Source organism: Sapajus apella, unplaced genomic scaffold (genome assembly GCF_009761245.1).
Source record: "Sapajus apella isolate SASKATOON/1434 unplaced genomic scaffold, GSC_monkey_1.0 scaffold33, whole genome shotgun sequence".
Taxonomy (NCBI): Eukaryota; Metazoa; Chordata; class Mammalia; order Primates; family Cebidae; genus Sapajus; species Sapajus apella.
Genome location: NW_022436973.1, coordinates 9,234,532 through 9,258,597, shown reverse-complemented (window position 1 = coordinate 9,258,597; position 24,066 = coordinate 9,234,532). Strand labels below are relative to the sequence as shown.

General features: G+C 41.1%; 2 protein-coding genes and 1 long non-coding RNA gene across 4 annotated transcripts in view; 2 read left to right on the top strand and 1 right to left on the bottom strand.

Annotated features, from left to right (window-relative positions):
• The window catches only part of ASIP (agouti signaling protein), a 193,065-nt gene that overhangs the window by 1,179 nt on the left and 167,820 nt on the right, over positions 1-24,066 (top strand). For both annotated transcript variants that reach the window (XM_032295221.1, XM_032295222.1), the window contains exon 2: positions 1,640-1,716. The gene's annotated coding sequence lies outside the window, so the exon portion shown is untranslated. The remainder of the gene's footprint in view (positions 1-1,639; positions 1,717-24,066) is intronic.
• On the bottom strand, positions 5,519-23,799 carry LOC116562806. Its single transcript, XR_004274101.1, has 2 exons — positions 23,753-23,799; positions 5,519-5,650 (listed from the first exon to the last, which is right to left on the bottom strand). It is a non-coding gene; the product is annotated as an uncharacterized LOC116562806 (long non-coding RNA).
• On the top strand, positions 16,176-16,814 carry LOC116562803 (40S ribosomal protein S13-like). Its single transcript, XM_032295220.1, has one exon. It carries the CDS (start codon positions 16,253-16,255, stop codon positions 16,709-16,711), a length of 459 nt encoding a protein of 152 aa, XP_032151111.1. The 5' UTR covers positions 16,176-16,252; the 3' UTR covers positions 16,712-16,814.

The window sequence follows — 24,066 nt, the reverse complement described above, 5'->3', positions numbered from 1 at the left end:
TTTTTTTTTTTTTTTTTTTTTTTTTTTTTTTTTTTTTTACCAATTGCAGCTTTAGCCTCGCTTGGTTCTACTTTATTTTTGTTTGTTTTGTTTTTCCTTTTGAGACAGAGTCTCACTCTGTCACCCAGGCTGGAATGCAGTGACACGATCTCGGTTTACCGCAACCACTGCCTCCCAAGTTCAAGCGATTTTCCTGCCTCAGCCTCCAGAGAAGCTAGAATTATACGCGCCCACCACCACACCGGCTAATTTTTGTATTTTTAGTAGAGACGGGGTTTTGCCGTGTTGGAGTTATGTGAAATTGTTAGTGTTCAACAGGGCAGCACATGTTAAGTTCTTCAGTTCTTGAACTCATGACCTCAGGTGATTCGCCCACCTTGACCTCCCAAAGTGCTGGGATTACAGGCCTGATCCACCACGCCCTACTTTCTTATTATGTAAGAATTATTGGCCAGGCTGGGTGGCTCACGTCCGTAATCCCAGCTACTCAGGGAGGCTGAGGCCTCAACACCAACTGTGTGAAATAATCCACAGACACCTAGTACTCTCTACTGGATACCAGTCCCTAATCTAAGCATGGCAGTTCCTTGCTTTCAAAGAGCTTATGTCTTAGTGAGATGGATGCTTTATTAGCTCTTTTTTCCAGGTGAGGAAACTGCTTTTGTGGCACTGAATAATTAGTCAGAAGCCATATATGGCCAGCAAAACAGGGAACCTGGGAATCCAAGTCCAGACAATCTGATGCCAGTGGCTGCCAGTTTACCACCTTGAGAATCTGAATCCCTAAGGAGCCTGGACTGGTGCCACCAAACCTTAGTCATTTTCAGCTGCTGATATTTGTGCATATCATAGTTACTCAATGGCAGCATTATTGACATTGGCAGACAATTCTTTGTCAGGCTAGATAATTCTTTGTTGTGGGATGTTGTTCTGTGCATTGTAAGATGTTTAGCAGCATCCTAGCCTTTATACGATAGATGCCAGTTGCATCCTTCCCCTAGTCGTGACAACCAAAAATGTCTTCAGACACTACCATATATCCCCTGGGAGGGACAGAACCACCCGTTTGAGAACCACTGGTGTACACCATTTTTTGGATCTTTGAGAGAGAAACATTTGGTACATGACAGTCTCCAAATCATTGTAAGTAGGAGGCCTTGAAGAGAACAGAGGGAAACAGTGTGGCCTAAGTTTTGGAAAAGACTGTTCCAACTACGAAAATGACAGAGAAAGGAAAAATAAGTGAAATGGAAAAAAACAAAAGGAGAAGACAAGTGATACAGGTGAAGAAAAGGAGCTTATGAAATGATCTGTGGGCCAGACATGGTGGCTCACCTCTGTAATTCCAGCACTTTGAGAGGCGGAGGTGGGAGGATTGCTTGAGCTCCGGAGTTATAGAGATCAGCCTCAGCAACATAGACCCATCTCTACAAAAAAAGATTTTTTAAAATTAAGAAATAAGTTACTCAGATCACACCAAGGAACTTATTTCACACTAAGACAGACTAACAAAGTCTTAAAGGAAAAAAAAAAGTTTTAATGAGACCTCATTGTAGCTTCACTCCCTGTTTGGGAAATGCTGCTATGTTTAGCAAATACTCTTGACCACTTTAATGAAAAGATTTCTTTTCCCTTACAGCATGGTACCAGGTATAACCTTCCTGAACTGGCTATGTGCAAGAAGGCTTCCTTCAGAGATTTCAGACATCCTTCAAGGTAGTAATTTATTTTCTAGGAAAAGCAAAGATTCCCTGGCAAAAGTCACAAAGCAATGATAGCTAAACTTTTCCTGGTTTTCTGAGAGATTGATCCTACTTATTCATAACACAAATAATTATGTATATTCTTATAACTCCTTTCCTCCAGGAATCTGCAATGCATATAGATGTTTATGGATTTTCTTCTTATGCCTGTGAGAGAAATCACTGTAATTTTGTTTCATAAATACAGAAGCCAAGTTGTGGAATCCACACACACACAAAAATAGAGATCTAGAATCAGACTACAGGAGTCTTCACTCTGGGCCATACTTAATACCATCTCAGATCTCCAGCTGTCAAACAGTAAGCTAATGATGATAGTCCTTTAATTGTATAAGGTTAATTATATGTTTTCATTGCTTTTGAACTATTCCTCAGTCTCTTCACTTGACCCATAAAATAGCAGGCTTGTAGAGAATGTGACTTAAAGTTAAATAGTGACAGTATTTGAACTAAAACCTAGATCTCATGATTCTTAGTGCTCTTTTTATTTAGTAAGCAAGGTCACACATCCTCATGGGTAATATTTAACTTACAGAAAACATGATTCAGATAGAGATTATAATCTGCATAAAAACTGATATTTTCTATGTGTATTGTACCTGGATTTCTGTGGAAATAGTACTGCTCTTTACCCAGTTGCTTAAATTAAAACCCAAGAGTTAGCCTTGATTCCTTCCTTTTCCTTACCTTCTTCATTCAGTTCACTGTTGTCTTGTTAATTCAATGTCTAAAATAGATTGCAAATACAACTTCTCTTGTCACTGCCACTAGCCTGGTCCAGGTTATTGTCATCAGCTTTGGGATGCAACATTTTCTCATATCCCTTTGTAACACTTGCCACAGTTTAATTTTCTGTTGTATACTTGTAATTTTCTTATTTTATTTTATTTTTTGAGATAGAGCCTTACTCTGTTGCCCAGGCTGTAGTGCAGTGGTATGATCTCACCTCACCGCAACCTCTACCTCCCTGGTTCAAGCGATTTTCCAGCCTCAGCCTCCTGAATGAGTGGGACTGTGGGGATGCCTGGCTAATTTTTTTTTTTTTTTTTTTTGTATTTTTAGTAGAGATGGGGTTTCATAATGTTAGCCAGGATGGTCCTGATCTCCTAACCTCGTGATCCCGCCCGTCTTGGCCTCCCAAAGTGCTGGGATTACAGGCATGAGCCACCTTGCCCAGCTGACTTAAAATTTTCTTAATCTCACTTCACTACTATAATGTATGCAGATTTCTTTAACATAGGTGCAAAAATCTGTCTTGTTAACTCTGATATTCCCAGGACCTAGCAGAGTGCCTGGCTTATCATAGGCACTTAATAAATATTTGGTGGCCAGGCACGGTAGCTCACACTTGTAATCCCAGCACTTTGGGAGGCCGAGGTGGGCGGATCACCTGAAGTCAGGAGTTCGAGACCAGCCTGGCCAACATGGTGAAACCCTGTGACTACTAAAAATACAAAAATTAGCTGGGCGAGGTGGTGGGCGCCTGTGATCCCAGCTGCTCGGGAGAGATGAGGCAAGAGAATTGTTTGAGCCCAGTAGGCAGAGGTTGCAGTGAGCAGACATTAAGCACTGCACTCCAGCCTGGGTGACAGAGTGAGACTCTGTCTCAAAAAAATATATAAATTAATTAAGTAAATATTTGGGAAATATTTGTTGAATTAATGGTTGAAAACCCATTAGTCCCCAAAATTACATTATGATTGCTTACAATGAAATAGGTGAGGCTGGAGCCTTTATCTGATCATGTATAGTAAAAATGACTGAAGCTAACATAATTAAACTCAATTGTATTATAATCTGTCTGAAAGAATGTGTTAGAATTGAAATGGTTTACCTGTAACCCAGAAAGAGAAAAATAAGCCAGGATGGCTTATTCCATTCAGCAGTGTTCAGGATAGAGAAATTATGAATCCACAGAACATGGTTAAAAGCTAGTCATTAAAGAGGTGTACTTGTTCTAGAGTGAAGATAAGCTCGGGCTTTACTTGTGGCCTGAATGAAATGGGTCTTAGTCCCATCTCTTTTTTCTGATCATTTGCCAAATAACATTTTGATTACTGACTTAAAATCCTTGGTTCCTTTGTGCTGGGAAGGAAATGCTCTGGACAGCAAACAAATATTTTACTCACTGGAAACATACATTCTATGTTATATTCCACAGAGACTATAGCTGTCAGGACAGGAAATTGTTAATCACAACTGTGTCCCTAGTTCCTTAGAATAATGCTCACACAAAGTAGATTCTTTGTAAGTATTTGATGAATGAATGAATGTATATTAGTTAATTAGAATTATCCTTTATACCACAATCTGTTATGAATTTGGTATTGTGAATCAATCCTCAAGTATCTGTTCCATGATACGTGCTTAAGGAAAATCAGATTTCTGGTTTTAGAGGTCAAATACACGAGGTCCTGATCTCTGCTGCTCTACTCCAAGGGTCTTTGAATGACTGGGCATTATGGCTCAGGCCTATAATTCCAGCACTTTGGGAGACTGAGGCAGGAGGATCACTTGAACTCAGGAGTTTGAGAGGAGCTTGGGCAGCATAATGAGACCCTGTCTCTGTGACAAATAAAAACCTCAGGGTATTTTTCACAGCAAGCCATCTTCATGATCCTTGAGATCTTATTTGGTTAATCCCTGACCTCCTTCTCCCATACCTTTTTCTTGGTTCTCTGTAACTCCAGTTCATCTTCCATCTAGCCCATCCAGTTTCCTGGGGTTGTGGTGGGGGGCAACTAATCAAGCTGCTCCCCTGCCTAAAAATCAGTTAATTCTCTGTTACCTTCAGAAAAATAGATTTCCACAGTCTACCTTCCAGCTCTCCTCACCATGCTACCTGTCTACCCTTCTTACATACACTCTCCATCATGTATGCTAAGTTCCAGTCATACTAAATCATTTACTATTTCATAAACATGCTCTGCCCTTTCATTTTTTCCATGCTTCTCCCTCTCTAGAATGTCCTTCCCTCCTGCTCCCACCTGATGAACTCCTGTCATCCTTTAAGATCCAGATCTAGACTTTACTTTTTTAAAGAAGGCTTTGATTTCTCTACTAGAGAAAATATTATTTCTTTCTCTCTACTTATCTTCTATTACAGCCCTTATTTTATATATATGTATATATATTTTTGAGGCGAATTCTCATGCTGTTGCCCCAGTTGGAGTGCAATGGCATGCTCTCAGTTCACCACAACCTCTGCCTCCTGGATTCAAGCAATTCTCCTGCCTCAGCTCCCCCCTCCACCCCAAGTATCTGAGATTACAGGTGCTGACCACCACGCCCAGCTAATTTTTGTATTTTAAGTAGAGACCGGGTTTTGCCATGTTCGTCAGGCTGATGTCAAACTCCTTACTTCAGTTGATCTGCCCACCTTGGCCTCCTAAAGTGCTGAGATTACAGGTGTGAGCCACCGCGCCCAGCCCAGCCCTTATTATATTATGTTGTAACTGTCTTTGAGATTGTGGAGTGCAGGATCTGTGCTTTAGTTATATTTCTTTGCTTCCCCAAAACGTCGCACGTTTATGAATGCAGGCACCCATACGGGGTAGTAGGTATAAGTGCTAATTACTAACTTGTACCAGTCTTCATTTCTTGAATGTAGCCTCCTTCCCAAGACAGAATGGGAAACCTCCCAGCTGTACTCTGTTTGCAATAATTGGGTGTGAACATAGGAAATAAATGTTTTACATACTGCTTTTATGATTCTCTATAAAAGGAGGTGATCAGTTTTTGTTTTTGCTTTTTTGAGACAGGGTCTCACGTTGTCACCTAGGCTGGAGTACAGTGGTACGATCATGGCTCACTGCAGCCTCAAACTCCTGGGCTCAGGCAATCCTCCTGCCTCAGCCTCTCAAGTAGGTAGAACTACAGATGCCCACCTCCACACATAGCTAATTAAAAAAAAAATTGGTAGAGATGGGGTGTTATTATGTTGCCCCAGCTGGTCTCAAAGTCCTGGCCTGAAGTGATTCTCCCACCTCGGCCTCCCAACGTGCTTGGATTGCAGGCATGAGCTGTAAAAGGACCTGAGAGTCTTGAAAGATTAGCAGGCCCTCGATAAGGAGTAATTCAGTGTACCTTATATATACTCAGAACCTTGGTCACTATTCATAGCCCATCTTTCTCCCTTGCTCTTAAGAGACTTATAACCCCAATACCCAGCACAATGCCTAGCACCTATTAGGAGCTCAGTAAACATTTGTTGAGGTTGGGTGCAGTGGCTCATGCTTGTAATCCCAACATTTTGGGAGGCCACAGTGGGAGGATTGCTTGAGGCAGGAGTTTGAGACCAGCCTGGGCAGCATAGTAAGACTCTGTCTCTACAAAAAATAATGTTTTAAAAAGTTAGCCAAGCATGGTGGCATGTGCCTCTGGTACCAGCTGCTTGAGAGGCTGAGTGAGGCAAGAGGATCCCTTGAGCTCAGGAGTTTGAGGCTGTGAGTTATGATCACACCACTGCACTCCACCCTGGGTGACAGAGCAAGACCCTGTCTCTTAAAAAAATAAATTAAAAAAAAAGAATATGAGTGTTTTTTGATGATGTTATCCAAGGTTACTTAGTATCTTCACATCTGTACAGAAAACTTCAAAACTCTTAAGAAAACTATAATGAGCTACTACTTTACAGCGTTAGAATTGCTGTTACTTAAAAAAAAACCCTCCAGAAAATGACACCTATTATCAAGATGTGGAAAAACTTGAACCCTTGTGTACTGTTGGCAGGACTATAAAATGATGCAGCCCCTATGGAAAAGAGTATAATGATTCCTAAAAACTTTTTTTTTTTTTTGTATTTTTAGTGGAGACGGGGTTTCACCATGTTGACCAGGATGGTCTCGATCTCTTGACCTCGTGATCCACCCGCCTCGGCCTCCCAAAGTGCTGGGATTACAGGCTTGAGCCACCGCGCCCGGCCTCTAAAAACTTTTAAACAGAATTTTAAACAGAATTACCATGTGATCTAACAATACAATTGTATTGTTATCCCTCCCCAACCTCCGTACCCACCACTCTCCCTAAACATATATATATATGTATATATGCACATATATATATATATTATATACATATGTACACGTACACACACACACACACACACACACACACACACACACACACACACACACCCTACTAGGTATATATATATATAACTAGATATATATAGATATAGATATAGATGTAGATATAACTAGATATATATATATATGTATATGGTAATTCTATTGTTAGATCATATGGCAATTCTGTTTAAGAATTTCTAGGAATTTTTTAGGTATATATATATATACACACACACGTACATACACCTAGTAATTGTATTGTTAGATCATATGGTAATTGATATCCATCCCCCGTCACCTATATCTGGCATTTCTCACCATGTTATCCCTCCCCAACCTCCCTACCCCTCAATGTCCCTTCCCTAGTCCCCCGAAGCAGATCCCAGTGTGTGATGCTTCCCTCCCTGTATTCCTGTGTTCTCATTGTTCAACACTCGCCTATGAGTAAGAACATGCAGTGTTTGTTTTTCTGTTCTTGTGTCAATTTGCTGAGAATGATGGTTTCCAGATTCATCCATGTCCCTACAAAGGACAAGAACTCATCGTTTTTTATGGCTGCATACTATTTCATGGTGTATATGTGCCACATTTTCCTTGTCCAGTCTATCATCGATGGGCATTTGGGTTGGTTCCATGTCTTTGCTGTTGTAAACAGTGCTGCAGTGAACATACATGTGCGTGTGTCTTTATAATAGAACGATTTATAAATATATACCCAGTAATGGGGTTACTGGGTCAAATGGAATATTTCTAGGTCCTTGAGGAATTGCCATACTGTCTTCCACAATGGTTGAACTAATTTACACTCCCACCAACAGTGTAAAAGTGTTCCTATTTCTCCACATCTTCTCTAACATCTCGTTTCCAGATTTTTTAATGATCAACATTGTAACTGGCATGAGATGGTATCTCAGTGTGGTTTCAATTTGCATTTCTCTAATGACCAGTGATGATGAGCACTTTTTTATGTTTGTTGGCTTCATATATGTCTTCTTTTGAAAAGTGTATGTTCATGTCCTTTGCCCTCTTTTGAATGGGTTTGTTTGTTTGTTTCTTGTAAATTTGTTTTAGTTCTTTGTAGATTCTGGCTATTAGCCCTTTGTCAGATGGGTAGATTGCAAAAATTTTTTCCCATTCTGTGGGTTGCCGGTTCACTCTAATGATTGTTTCTTTTGCTGTACAGAAGCTCTGGAGTTAATTAGATCCCATTTGTCTATTTTGGCTTTTGTTGCCAATGCTTTTGGTGTTTTAGTCATGAAGTCCTTGCCTATGCCTATGTCCTGAATGGTTTTGCCCAGGTTTTCTTCTAGGGTTTTTATGGTGTTAGGTCTTATGTTTAAGTTTTTAATCCATCTGGAGTTAATTTTAGTGTAAAGTGTCAGAAAGGGGTCCAGTTTCTGCTTTCTGCACATGGCTAGCCAGTTTTCCCAACACCATTTATTAAACAGGGAATCCTTTCCCCATTGCTTGTCTTTGTCAGGTTTGTCAAAGATCAGATGCTTGTAGATGTGTGGCATTGCCTCCGAGGCCTCTGTTCTGTTCCATTGGTCTATATGTCTGTTTTGGTACCAGTACCATGCTGTTTTGATTACTGTAGCCTTGTAGTAAAGTTTGAAGTCAGGTTGTGTGATGCCTCCAGCTTTGTTCTTTTTGCTTAGAATTGTCTTGGCTATGCGGGCTCTCTTTTCGTTCCATATGAAGTTTAAGGTGGTTTTTTCCAGTTCTGTGAAGAGGATCATAGGTCGCTTGATGGGGATAGCGTTGAATCTATAAATTACTTTGGGTAGTATGGCCATTTTCACAATATTGATTCTTCCTAACCATGAGCATGGAATGTTTTTCCATCTGTTTGTGGCCTCTTTTATTTCCTTAAGCAGTGGTTTGTAGTTCTCCTTGAAGAGGTCCTTTACATCCTTTGTTAGTTGTATTCCTAGGTATTTTATTCTCTTTGTAGCAATTGTGAATGGCAGTTCTTTCTTGATTTGGCTCTCTTTAAGTCTGTTATTGGTGTATAGGAATGCTTGTGGTTTCTGCACATTGATTTTGTATCCTGAGACTTTGCTGAAGTTGCTTATCAGTTTAAGGAGATTTTGGGCTGAGATGATGGGGTCTTCTAAATATATAATCATGTCCTCTGCAAATAAAGACAATTTGACTTCTTTCTTTCCTAATTGAATACCCTTTATTTCTTTTTCTTGCCCGATTGCTCTGGCTAGAACTTCCAATACTATATTGAATAGGAGCGGTGAGAAAGGGCATCCTTGTCTAGTGCCAGATTTCAAAGGAAATGCTTCTAGTTTTTGCCCATTCAGTATGATATTGGCTGTGGGTTTGTCGTAAATAGCTTTAATTATTTTGAGGTATGTTCCATCAATACCTAGTTTATTGAGAGTTTTTAGTATAAAGGGCTGTTGAATTTTGTCGAAGGCCTTCTCTGCATCTATTGAGATAACCATGTGGTTTTTGTGTTTGGTTCTGTTTATGCGGTGGATTACGTTTATAGAGTTGCGTATGTTGAACCAGCCTTGCATCCCCAGAATGAAGCCTACTTGATCGTGATGGATAAACTTTTTGATGTGCTGTTGCAATCCGTTTGCCAGTATTTTATTGAAGATTTTTACATCTATGTTCATCATGGATATTGGCCTAAAGTTTCCTTTTTTTGTTGAGTCTCTGCTGGGTTTTGGTATCAGAATGATATTGGTCTCATAAAATGATTTGGGAAGGATTCCCTCTTTTTGGATTGTTTGGAATAGTTTCAGAAGGAGTGGTACCAGCTCCTCTTTGTATATCTGGTAGAATTCGGCTGTGAACCCATCTAGACCTGGTCTTTTTCTGGTTGGTAGGCTATTAATTGCTGCCTCAACTTAGGTATATTAAAAAAAAAAAAAAAAACCTGAAAGCCGTGTCCCAAAGAGATATTTTTATACCCATGTTCACTTAAATATTATTCACACCTGGAAAGCACCCCAGATGTCTATCAGTGGATGAATGGGTAATCAAAATGTGGGGTATACGTGCCATAGAATATCATTCAGCTTTAAAAAGGAAGGAAATTCTGATACATGCTACAATATGGATGAACCTTAAGAACATTATGCTTAGTGAAATAAGCTAGCCACAAAAAGATGAATACTATATTATCTCATTTATATGAGGTACCTAGAGTAATCAAATTCATAGTAACAGAAAGTAGAATGGTGGTTGCTAGGGTCTAGGGAGAGATGGGGGAAGAGGGTATTGTCTAATGGGCATAGTGTTCCAGTTTTGCAAGATGGAAAAAGTTCTGGAAATTGGCTGTACATCAATGTGAATGCACTTAAAAGTGGTTAAAATGGTAAATTTTAGGATATTTGTATTTTACCATATTTTTTAAAAAGAGAACACTAAACTGGGAGAGCAAAGACCAAGGTTGGAGTTCTTGGTTGTTTACCACTGATAGCTGAGTCTCAAGGAAGTTGCTTCTTCACTCAGTGCCTCCATTAATTCATCTTTAAACAGGATAAAAAAGACTGTGGAATCTAGATTTGTATGAGAATCAAATAAAAACCAAAAAACAAACTTTTAAGATAATTTTTGAGTTGTAGTTATTCCTAGTATTCCAGAGTCTCTGATCTCTTATTTGCTACAAGTTTCACATCTTACTTCATAATGAAATGCTAAAGATGCCTCAGCAGTAGCCAGTTGACTTCAGAGGTCTTGAATGAGGAATCCTTTTAATTTGGGCTGTTCACCTTATAATTTGGTCCTGGGAAAACAGCAAATAAATAAGCTTTTATGAGGACTATTGATGATCCAAGATGCTAATTATCAATGTAGTTTAGCATGAACTAAGAAAAGCTTAGGATTTTCATGTTAGTATAAAAAAGCTTGTCTCAAATTAGGGGTCTACACGGAAGAATTAGTATCTGTTAAGTACTTACTAAGTGTCAGGCTCTATAGCAGATATGTTACATGCATTATCTTATTTAATACTCAGAACAGCCTTGTCAGGTTAATAATATACCCATTTTATAAATAGGTTAACTAAGGCTGAGAGAGTGTAAGTCACTTACCAAGCATAACACAATGAGTAACAGAGATGGAATTTGAGCCCAAGTCTGTGTGACTTTGTAGCCCATATTCTTTCTACTATGTTACAGTGCCTCTCAAAATATATTTGACTATGCCTACTGGTAATTAAAGTTTATGATAAATGATACATATTTGGTGTTTATATATTTATATCAATTATTTAACTTCATCATTACAAGTAAGATAGACTGTAAAGGGATGATTATCACCACTTTACAGATGAGGAAACAGGTGGTCAGGAAATTTAACTTACCTAGCATCAGATAACCAGGGAATGATAATAATAAGGCTTGGACACATGGACTACAACTCTCAGACTCCTGCTTTTTCCACATTGGCCTATGAGAGCAGAATTTTATCTATGAATTTTTTTTTTTTTTTTTTTGAGACAAGAGTCTCATTCTGTTGCCCAGCCTGGAGTGGATTGGTGTGATCTTGGCTGACCACAATCTCCACCTCCTGGGTTCAAGCAATTCTTGTGCCTCAGTCTCCCAAGTAGCTGGGATTACAGGCGCCTGCCACCATGCCCAGCTAATTTTTGTATTTTTAGTAGAGACGAAGTTTCACCATGTTGGCCAGGCTGGTCTCAAACTCTTGACCTCAGGTGATCCGCCTGCCTCAGCCTCCCAAAGTGCGGTGATTACAGGCGTGAGCCACTGCACCATATCTATGAATTTTCTGGCTCTAACTTTTTTTTTTTTTTGAGTCAGAGTTTTGCTCTTGTTGCCCAGGCTGGAGTGCAATGTCAAGATCTTGGCTCACTGCAACTTCTGCCTCCAGGGTTCAAGTGATTCTCATGCCTCAGCCTCCTGAGTAGCTGGGATTATAGGCATGTGCCACCTGAGGCATGAGGCATGCGCCTCAGCCTCCTGAGTAGCTGGGATTACAGGCATGCCCCTCAGCCTCATGAGTAGCTGGGATTATATGCATGCGCCTATAAAATTAGGCCTGGCTAATTTTGTATTTCTAGTAGAGATGAGGTTTTCCCATGTTGATCAGGCTGGTCTCAAACTCCCGACCTCAGGTGATCCGCCTGCCTCAGCTTCCCAACGTGCTGGGATTACAGGCATGAGCCACCGTGCCTGGCCGGATCTTACTTTTTTTTAATAGGAGCAAAGAGTGGGCATCTTGGCAGTCATCTTGCACTTCTGTTTATGCTAGGACAGATTAAACACATATGTTTATCCCTGTTCACTCCCCCAAATCACTATAGTAACAGTGAGTTAATATTTTTAGTGTTACCAGCCTACAGACAAAGAATAAAAAAAGACAATAGTAAATTCAGGATATCAACACATTTTTGGAAGCTGGAAAGCCATGGTTGAGCTGAGAAAACAATTCTAAATGTTTGCTGAGGGATATACTGACGAGACAAACAGATTCATATTGCAGAATACTAGAATGGCAGGACTGGGACAGAGCAGATGCTATAGAAGCAGAGGTGATGTGAGAGGCAGAAAAGAGAGGGTTTTGCTAAAAGCCTTTATAGGAAGGTAAACTGCCAGGTCCTTTTCTCCCTCCTTCTCACTTAGACAACTACTCTTTCATCTCCCTGGCACCCTCTGGGACAAAATTGAAGTAGAGAAGCTCCAGACACTGAGATACCAGGCACAGCTAAAGATAATAGCAGGGAGGCTAAGGTAGGAGGATATCAGACTGAAAACAGAGATTAGTTGAACTGTCTACATGCTGAATGGTGAGACGCACTCAGTCATCCTGCTGAATTTTGCTCCAAAAATGCTGACAGCAAGGCTTATATTCTCCAGGCAAGATATCAGAGAATTAATGTTAATTAATTAACCCCAGAGGAAAGATCTATACATACTGATATTTGAGGTCTCCCAACAAAACACCTAGGTACCCACTTTATCATCCTACAGTGAAACCCACAACTTGATAAACTTCCTATTAACACAGAGCTTCCAAATAGTTAGTGACTCACTCTTAAATATGAAGGGACAAGGCCGGGCGCAGTGGCTCAAGCCTGTAATCCCAGCACTTTGGGAGGCCGAGGCGGGTGGATCACGAGGTCAAGAGATCGAGACCATCCTGGTCAACACGGTGAAACCCCGTCTCTACTAAAAATACAAAAAAATTAGCTGGGCATGGTGGCGCGTGCCTGTAATCCCAGCCACTCAGGAGGCTGAGGCAGGAGAATTGCCTGAACCCAGGAGGCGGAGGTTGCGGTGAGCCGAGATCGTGCCATTGCACTCCAGCCTGGGTAACAAGAGCGAAACTCCGTCCCAAAAGAAAAAAAAAAAATATGAAGGGACAACAAAGGGTCACCAGATATTTAATATGAACCTTCATCAAAAAAGACAGCATCAAATAGAAATAGAAAAGAGAAAAGAAATTCAAAGGGAACAGAAACTGAAGAGAACAGAAGAATATTTTTAAAAAAACACTAAGCAGTCTATGAGAGATAGTAGAAAATACTGCATCCATAAAGCAAAGATAAAATGCTCCAAAAAGAAATAGAATAAGGCTGGGTGCAGTGGCTCATACCTATAATTCCAGCATTTTGGGAGGCTGAGGCGGGCAGATCACCTGAGGTCAAGAGTTCAAGACCAGCTTGACCAACCTGGAGAAACCCCATTTCTACTAAAAATACAAAAATTACCTGGGTGTGGTGGTGCATGCCTGTAATTCCAGCTGCTTGGGAGGCTGAGGCAGGAGAATTGCTTGAACCCAGGAGGCAGAGGTTGTAGGGAGCCAATATCATGCCATTGCACTCCATTCTGGGCAACAAGAGTGAAACTCCATCTCAAAAAGAAAAAAAGAAAAAAAGAAAGGAAGAAAAAAGAAACAGATTAAGTAACAGCTCTGGGAAATTATAATAGAAAAATTGGCCCAACATGGTGTCTGATGCCTGTAATCCCAGCACTTTGAGAGGCCAAGGCAGAAGGATTACTTAAAGCCAGGAGTTCAAGACCAACCTGGGCAATATAGCTAGACCTCTTCTCTACTAAAAATATTTTTTGAAAGAAAAATGAGCCAGGTGTGGTGACTCATGCCTGTGGTCCCAGCTACTCAGGAAGCTGAGGCAGGAGAGTTGCTCAAGCCCAGGAGATGGAGCCTGCAGTGAGCTATGATGATGCCATCGGACTCCAGCCTGGGCAATAGAGCAAGACCTGCTCTTAATAATAATAGAAAAATACAGGTATTGATCGACTTACGACCTATGCAACTTACGACAATTCGACTTTACGACCACAATCGCTAGCCACGACTGCTCCGGATCTGGCAGCGCAAACGTTGCCCAGCTGAGCGTACGACAGTGTGGACCAGCTTCTGGCAGCACTACCATCTCCGCGTGCACTATTTCAACTGTTATCCCAGACTCGGTACAGCAATTTGTGTTTTGTGTCTTGGATATTTTTCATCAAACCCTTCCCAATAAACTTCTTATACATTTCGAAGCAGTGGACCCAAACATCGAACGATTTGCAAGGATTGAACGGATGGCGCACGATGTGTTTTGTCCGCATCATGAAATTTATGAAGAAAAAAAGAAACATACAATTCAGACACAGCTCACCATGTTTATGAAAAAACCAACTCTGGTAACCCCAACTGCTGCCTCAGACGACGACATCAACGATCCGCAGCCAAGCACCAGTGGGCCAATAAAATGTTTCATACATGTTTATATATTTTGATATGTTTTGCAATTGGGAAAATGTTTCCTATGGTATTTTTTACACCTGTATTTTGTAATTTTGTATGTTTTGCAAATATTAAACCAGTTGTACTGGTAATGCAGTGTTTTACTTAAACCTGACAAATGTAAAAATAAGAAACAAAATGGTGTAGAGATGATACAAATGGCATAAAATGAACAAAAAATTATGATATATAACAATGAAAGAAAATTATGATAAAATATGACTTAAAGATTTTTATAACATCATTTCACAGTACTGTACATATAGCCTACTCAACTTATGACCAAATCGTGTTATGACTGGTCTGTCGGAACCAATCGTGGTCGTTAGTCGAGCACTAGCTGTTATTTATAGAAGGCTTAATATATAAAGTTCAAGAAATCTCCCAGAAAGTAGAAGAGAAATACAAATGGAAAAATAACAGAGAAAAGATAATTAGAGGATGAATTCATAAGGTCAATCATTAGATTAACAGGAGTTCTAGAAATACAGAAGAAATAGAGGGAAGGAAATTATCAAAGAAACTATGAGTTTCAAGAGTGACAGAACCTACTGAGTGCCCAGCATAATGAAAGAAAACAAAGCAAAAACATGGTACATCATCATGAAATTTTTTAACACAGGAGATAAAGGGAAAATAAAAAATCTTGGTGGTAGGAGGTGAGGAGGGGGCAGGGAAAAAGCAACAGGTTACTTATGAAAGAGCAGGTGATAGGAATAGCATATTTGTCAATAGTAACATTGGTGGCTAGAAGACAATGAAGCAAGGCTTTCAAATTCGGAGAGAAAATACATTTTCAATCTAGAACTCTTATACTAAGCTATATTATCAGCCAAATAGGAGGGATAAATAAAGATATTTTTAGATACAAGGATAAAAAATGTACCTCTTACCGCCACATAACTTTTCTTAGGAAGCCACTGGAGGATATGTGCTACTAAAACAAAAAAGACAGAAAAAGCAATCCTAAAATGTGTATGGAACAAAAAGTCTAAATGGTCAAAGCAATCCTAAGCCAAAAGAACAAAGCTAGAAGCATCACACTGCCTGACTGTAAAATATATTGCAAGGCTGTAATAACCAAAACAGCATGTATTTCTATAAAACCACGCACAGACCAAGGTAACAAAATAGAGAACCCAGAAATAAATTAATGTATAGCCAGTTGGTTTTCAACAAATGTACCATGCACATACATTTGGGAAAGGAAACCCTCTTTTAAAAATGTTGTTGGGAAAACTGGATATCCATATGCAGAAGAATGAAACTAGACCCCTATCTCTCACCATATGCAAAAAAATCAACTCAAAATACTTTTAAGTTTTAAATTTACCCCAAACTTATAACTACTAGAAGAAAACATATGGGAAGCACTCTAGGATATTGGTCTAGTAAACACTTTATAACTAAGACCTCAAAAGCACAGGCAACAAAACCAAAAATAGACAAATGGGACTAAATTAAACTAAAAAGTTTCTGCACAGCAAAGGAAACAACAGAATGAAGAGACTACTTGTTCAATGATAGAAAATATTTGCAAACCATCCAACTAGGGATTAATATCCAGAATATACATAGAACTCAAACAACTCAACAGCAATAACAATTCCATTTATAAAAGTGGGCAAAGGATCTGAACAGACATTTCTCAGAATAAGACATACAAAGGCCAGCAGGTGTATGAAAAAATGTTCAATATCACTAACCATCATAGAAATGCAAATTAACTTTTGCTGCCTGACCACTGCCATCATGGGTTGCATGCATGCTCCCGAGAAGGGCCTATCCCATTTGGCTTTGTCCTATCACTGCAGTGTCCCCACTTGGCTGAAGTTTACATCTGATGACAGGAAGGAGCAGATTTATAGACTGGCCAAGAAGGGCCTGACTCCTCCACAAATTGGTGTGATCCTGAGAGATTCACATGGTGTTGCACAAGTATGTTTTGTGACAGGCAATAAAATCTTAAGAATTCTTAAGTCTAAGGGACTTGCTCCTGGTCTCCCTGAAGATCTCTACCATTTAATTAAGAAAGCAGCTGCCATTGAAAAACATCTTGAGAGGAACAGAAAGGATAAGGATGCTAAATTTTGTGTGGTTCTGATAGAGAGCTGGATTCAGTATTTGGCTCGATTTTAAAAGACCAAGCAAGTCCCCACTCCCAATTGGAAATATGAATCATCTACGGCCTCTGTCCTGGTCACATAAATTTGTCTATGTATCCAAGCAGTAAAATTGTTTAACTAGAAAAAAATGCAAATCAAAATTAGTATGTGATATCGTTTCACCCCAGTTGGAATGGCTATTATGAAAAAGATTAAAAAAAAAAACAGTTATTGGTCAGGATGCAGAGAAGAGGAAACTTACATACTGTTGGTGGGAATGTAAATTAGTACAGCCATTATGGAAAACAGTATACAGATTTCTCAAAAAAACTAAAAGTAGGCCGGGTGCGGTGGCTCACACCTGTAATCCCAGCACTTAAGGAGGCTGAGACAGACGGATCATGAGGTCAGGAGATCAAGACTATCTTGGCTAACATGGTGAAACCCCATCTCTACTAAAAATACAAAAATTAGCTGGGCATGGTGGCACATGCCTGTAGTCCCAGCTACTCAGGAGACTGAGGCAGGAGAATGACTTGAACCCGGGAGGCAGAGGTTGCAGTGAACTGAGATTGTGCTATTGCACCCCAGCCTGGTGACAGAGCAAGACTCCGCCTCAAAACAAAACAAAACTATATTACTGTATGTAGTAATCTCACTACTGAGTATTTATCCAAAGGAAAGGAAATTAGTATATCAAGGGATAGTTGCACCCATATGCTTATTGCAGCACTATTCACAATAGCAAAGATATGGAATCAAGTTTGTGTCCATCAGTGCATGACTGATAAAGAAAATGTGGTATATATACATTATGGAATATTATTTGTCAATTAAAAAACCTGAAGGCTGGGCATGTTGGCTCATGCCCGTAATCCCAGCACTTTAGGAGACCAAAGTGGGAGGATTGCTTGAATCCAGGAGTTCGAGACCAGCCTGGGCAACATAGTGAGATTCCATCTCTGCAAAAAATAAAAAATTAGCTGAGCGTGGTGGCATATGCCTGTAGTCCAGCTACTCAGGAGACAAAGTCAGGAGGACCACTTGAGCCTAGAATTTCAAGGCTGCAGTGTGCCATGACTGCAGTACTGTACTCCTGGGCAACAGAGCAACATGCTGTTAAAAAAAAAAAAAAAAAGAAGGGGTGGGGGGAAGAATAAATTAGGCTGGACATGGTGGCTCATGCCTGTAATCCCAGAACTTTGGAAAGCCAAAGAGGGCATATCACTTGAGCTTGGGCATTCAAGACCTATCTGGGCAACATGGCAAAACCCTGCCTCTACAAAAAAAAAAGGAAAAAAAAAATTAGCTGGGCATGGTAGCATGCCTGTAGTTCAAGATACTTGGGAGGCTGAAGTGGGAGGATCTCTTGAACCTGGGAGGTCAAGGAGTGAGCTATGATTACGCCACCACACTCCAGCCTGGGTGACAGAGTGAGACCCTGTCTCAAAAATAAATAAATAAATAAATTATGTAATTTGCAGCAGGATGGATGAAATTGGAGGTCATTATGTTAAGTGAAATAAGCTAGACATAGAAAGGCAAATATGACATATTCTCACTCATGTGGGAGCCAAAAAAAAGTTATCTCATGAAAGTAGAGAGTAAAATGTTAGTTACCAGAGGCTAAAAAGGGTATGAGTCGGGGAGGAAGAGAGGTTGGTTAATAGGTACAAACATACAGTTAGATAGAAGGAATATATTCTGATTTTCAGTAGCAGAGTAGAGTGACTGTGGTTAAAACAACAATGTATTATGTATTTCAAAATAGCTAGAAGAAACAACTTGAAATTTTCTGAACACACAGAAATGATAAATGCTGGAATTTATGGATATCCTAAATACCCTGAATTGGTCATTACACACTCTATGTATGTAACAAAGTATCATATGTACCCCATGAATATATACCAATATTATGTACAAATAAAAAAGAAAGACAAAGATAATAGATTTTAGAAAGTGGGATCAACCTGTGAAAGAAGCAGAAGGAAGTCCCAAGATGACAGCTATATGTAGCCTTGGAGAAACTGGAGAAAGAAGTGCTCTAGGGAATTGTTTCCAGTGAACCTGATAGAGTATCTGATGTGTTTGACTGTGTTGAAAATAATTTAGGCATTTTTACACTTACGTTGGAAAGTCTGGAAGAGTCAGTGATAATGACAGAAAATTTGGCAAACAAAAACTGAGGCAATTGTTAATTCCAAGAAAAAACAAAAACTGTATAAGAAAGGAAATGTAGCTGGGGATGGTGGCATGCACCTGTAACCCTGGCTGCTCAGGAGTCTGAGGTAAGAGGATCACTTGAGACCAGGAGTTCCAGACCAGTCTGAGTGACAGAGAGACCCCATCGAAAGAAAGAGAGAAAGAGGAGAGAGAAAAAGGGAAAAGGACAATTAGATTTAATGTGTCTAATTGATCAAGAAGTAAACCACACTAGTATAAGAAAGCCATAATAAAGTTAACATGAAATACTTGATTTAATATAACAATATTAGAAAAGATAGAAAGTATAAGGTATGAATTATCGTATTTCCTGTTAGATACTGATATAGTTTGGATATTTGTCCCTGGCCAAATCTTTTTTTAATTTTATTTTTATTTTTATTTATTTATTTATTTATTATTGCATTTTAGGTTTTGGGATACATGTGAAGAACATGCAAGATTGTTGCATAGGTACACACGTGGTAGTGTGATTTGCTGCCTTCCTCCCCTTCACCTATATCTGGCATTTCTCCCCATGCTATCTCTCCCCAACTCCCCACCCCACATTGTCCCTCCCCTATTTTCCCCTAACAGACCCCAGTGTATAGTGCTCCCTTCCCTGTGTCCGTGTGTTCTCATTGTTCAACACCCGCCTATGAGTGAGAACATGCGGTGTTTGATTTTCTGCTCTTGTGTCAGTTTGCTGAGAATGATGGTTTCCAGGTTCATCCATGTCCCTACAAAGGACACGAACTCATCGTTTTTGATGGCTGCGTAATATTCCATGGTATATATGTGCCACATTTTCCCTGTCCAGTCTATCATCGATGGGCATTTGGGTTGGTTCCAGGTCTTTGCTATTGTAAACTGTGCTGCAATGAACATTCATGTGCATGTGTCCTTATAGTAGAATGATTTAAAATCCTTTGGATATATACCCAGTAATGGGATTGCTGGGTCAAATGGGATTTCTATTTCTAGGTCCTTGAGGAATTGCCACACTGTCTTCCACAATGGTTGAACTAATTTACATTCCCACCAACAGTGTAAAGTGTTCCTGTTTCTCCACATCCTCTCCTGGCCAAATCTTACATTGAATTGTAATCCCCAGTGCTGGAGGTGGGGCCTGGTGGGAGGTGTTTGGGTCATGGGGGTGGATCAATCATGGCTTGGTGCTGTCTTCACAATAGCACAACATCTGGTCATTTAAAAATGTGTGGCACCTGCCGGGCGCGGTGGCTCAAGCCTGTAATCCCAGCACTTTGGGAGGCCGAGGTGGGTGGATCACAAGGTCAAGAGATCGAGACCATCCTGGTCAACATGGTAAAACCCCGTCTCTACTAAAAATACAAAAAAATTAGCTGGGCATGGTGGTGCGTGCCTGTAATCCCAGCTACTCAGGAGGCTGAGGCAGGAGAATTGCCTGAACCCAGGAGGCGGAGGTTGCGGTGAGCCGAGATCGCGTCATTGCACTCCAACCTGGGTAACATGAGTGAAACTCCGTCTCAAAAAAAAATAAAACAAACAAACAAACAAAAAAAATGTGTGGCACCGGCTGCACACAGTGGCTCATGCCTGTAATCCCAGCACTCTGGGAGGACAAGGCAGGCGAATCATGAGGTCAGGAGTTTGAGACAAGCCTGGCCAACATGGTGAAACCCGTCTCTACTAAAAATATAAAAATTAGCTGGGTGTGGTGGCACACCTGTAGTTCCAGCTACTCAGGAGGCTAAGGCAGGAGAATTGCTTGAACCCTGGAGGCGGAGGTTGCAGTGAGCTGAGATCGAGCCATTGCTCTTCAGCCTGGGTGGCAAAGTGAGTCTCCATCTTGGAAAAGAAAAAAAAAATGAGTGATATTCTCTGTCTCTCATATTCTCCCCCCCCCGAAAAGAAAAAAAAATGTGTGATATTCTCTCTCCCCCCTCCTTTTGCCATGTGATGTGTCTGCTCCCCGTTTGCCTTTCACCATAATTGTAAGTTTCCTGAGGCCTCCCTAGAAGCTGATGCCACCGTGCTTCCTGTACAGCCTGCAGGAAATTAAGCCTCTTTTCTACGAGCCAATTAAGCCTCTTTTCTTTATAAATTACCCAGTCACAGGTATTTCTTAATAGCAACACAAGAACAGCCTAACACAGATACTATTTAAAATTTACAAGTTGGCAAGTACTAGAGCCTAGATCGCGCATAAAAACAAGAAAAAACGAGAAAAAAATATACAAGTCAATAATAGAAGTATAAATGTTTTATATGGGAAAATGTTGGTAAACATGAAAAGAAGCAAGTAAAAGTGTCTCAGAGGTGTCTCTGGCTTTGGAAACGCCACTACTTGTTTTTTTTTGGGGGGGGGCAGGGTAGGATATACACCTGATATTTTTTGTTAATGAGCCTTGTAGTTCCACATGACTTTTCAAAAAGTATTTGGCCAGGCTTTGTGGCTCACACCTGGAATCCAACCACTTTGAGAGGCTGAGGTGGGCAAACTGCTTTGAACTCAGGAGTTTGAGACCAGCCTGGCCAACATGGTGAAACCCTGTCTCTACAAAAAATTAGCCAGGTGTGGTGGTGCACACCTATAGTCCCAGGTACTCAGGAGGCTCAGTTTGGAGAATCACTTGAGCCTGGAAAGTAGAGATTGCAGTGAGCCAAGATCACACCACTGTACTCCAGCCTGGGTGATGGACCCAGACCCTGTCTCAAATAAAATTTCAAAAAGTATTTACAAGCATTACCTTGATAAACATTTAAAATATGAAAGAAAGGAAGGGGAAAGGAGGGAAGGAAGGAAAGGAGGGAAAGAGGAAGGAAGGAAGGGAAGGAAGGAAGGAAGGAGTGTAGGAAGGAAGGTAGGTAGGTAGGTGTTTGGTGTTCATCCAGACCTGTGATATTGTTGCAGGATCTTTGAGGTATCGATTTTCTTCCCAGAAACCTCTGTGGCCAGTAACACCTTTGGCTGGTGGCATCTTTGTCCTGCATCCAGGAAGAATGAGATATGCAAACAAGTGAAGAGTGAAGAAGATAAGAGGAGTTTTATTTAGTGTTAAAATAGCTCAGAGACCTACAGTGGGTAGCTCCTCTCTGTAGGCAGGTCATCCCGTCAAGTATTCAGCTCTTAGCAGAGAGGAGGCCCTGAAGAGGGTAGCTTCTTTCTGCCCACTGGTCATCCTGTCATCTGCTGCTGTGAGCAGAGAGGAGGCCCTTACCAGGGTGGCTCCTCTCTACAGACAGGTCATTCAGATGTCTCTGCAGGTCTCTGAAGCTCTCATCAGAGAGGGTAGCTTCTCTGTGCAGGTCTTGAAACTCTCAGTAGAGAGGGTAACTCCTCCCTGCAGTTGGTAGTCCAGTTGTCTCTCCATCCTCAGCCCTCTGCCCTTCTCTGGCTGAGCCCAGGGCTTTTATGGAACTCAGAGGGGAGAAAGTGCCTGCCATTTGGTCCATGGGCAGCCATGGGCAGGCCCAGAGGAAGCACCACAAATCCCCATTCTCATCTATGGGACTGGCAGCCTGGCCCCCAGCCTTCAGGCCCTCCCTGGCCAGAAGGTGGGGCCTTACCAGGGACCATCCTCTTCACCCCAGGAATCTGTCTGTCTCCCGCTATCATGGCCCCGGGCTTGGCCCCAACCCCGCTCCAAGATTGGAGTGAGCACTGGGTGAGCAGAGAGGTCAGCTAGCAGGAGAAAACACCCCAGAGCATGTAGGGACAGTGGGGTCAGGGCTTTTCTGAGCCCCAAGAATGCAGGCTGCAGAGATGCCCAGGTCTTGTGCCTGGTAGGGCGGCCACAGCTGCACTCAGGGAGCTCTCTCCTGCCACCTTGGAGGTGGGGCTCCCACTAATCCCTGGCTCCTGCCTGTTCCCTGGAGCTGGAGGCCCAGAAATGTAGCTGCTGGTCAGGCGGCTGTAGCTGCACCCAGGAAGGCAGATTCTTTCAAAATATTTGTTCATTGACAGTGTACCTAGTTATCCAAGGGCTCTAATGGAGACGCAGAAAGAAGTTAATGTTGTTTACCTGCCTGCTAACACAACATCCATTCTGTAACCCATGGATCAAGGAGTCATTTTGACTTTCTTTCTGTCTCACGCTGTTGCCCAGGCTGGAGTGCAGTGGCGTGATCTTGGCTCACCACAACCTTCGCCTCCCAGGTTCAAGCAATTCTGCCTCAGCCTCCCGAGTAGCTGGGATTACAGGAATGCGCCACCACACCTGGCTAATTTTTTTGTTTGTTTTTTTAGTGGAGATGGGGTTTCTCCACGTTGGTCAGACTGGTCTTGAACTCCTGACCTCAGATGATCTACCTGCCTTGGCCTCCCAAAGTTCTGGGATTACAGGTGTGAGCCACCATGCCCAGCCTTGACTTTCAAGTCCTATTATTTAAGCCAAATTATGAAATACATTTTGTAAGACTATAGCTGATACTGATTTCTCTGATGCATCTGGGCAAAGTAAATTGAAAACCTCAGGAAAGGACTTACCATTCTAGATGCCATTAAGAACATTCATGTTTCATGGGAGGAGATTAAAATATTAACATTAACAGGAGTTTGGAAAAAGTTTATTCCAGCTTTTATGGATGACGTTGAGGAGTTCAGGACTTCAGTGGAGGAGGTAACTGCAGATATGGTGGAAATAGGATTTGAACTAGAATTAGAAGTGGAGTCTGAAGATATGATTGAGTTGCTGTAATCTCATGATAAAACTTTAACGAATCAAGTTGCTTCTTATGGATGAGCAAAGAAAGTGGTTTCTTTTTTTTTTTTTTTTTTTGAGACAGAGTCTTGCCCTGTCGCTAGGTGCCAGGCTAGAGTGCAGTGGCGTGATCTCAGCTCACTGCAACCTTAACCTCCCGAGTAGCTGGGACTACAGGTGCTGACCACCACGCCCAGCTAATTTTTGTTATTTTAGTAGAGACGGGGTTTCACCGTGTTGGCCAGGGTGGTCTCAATCTCTTGACCTTGTGATCCGCCTGCCTCGGCCTTCCAAAGTGCTGGGATTACACGCATGAGCCACTGTGCCTGGCCGGAAGGTGGTTTCTTAAGATGGAATCTACTCCTGGTGAAGATGTTGTAAACATCGTTGAAATAACAATAAAGGATTTAGAATATTGCATAAACTGGCAGATGCAGGGTTTGAGAGGATTAATACCAATATATGTTTTTTGAGATGGGGTCTTACTATGTTGCCCAGG

Bases quoted from the DNA above. Each gene is read 5' to 3' on its own strand.
- LOC116562803 (XM_032295220.1), top strand. From the start codon at position 16,253: ATGAAAAAATGTTCAATATCACTAACCATCATAGAAATGCAAATTAAC.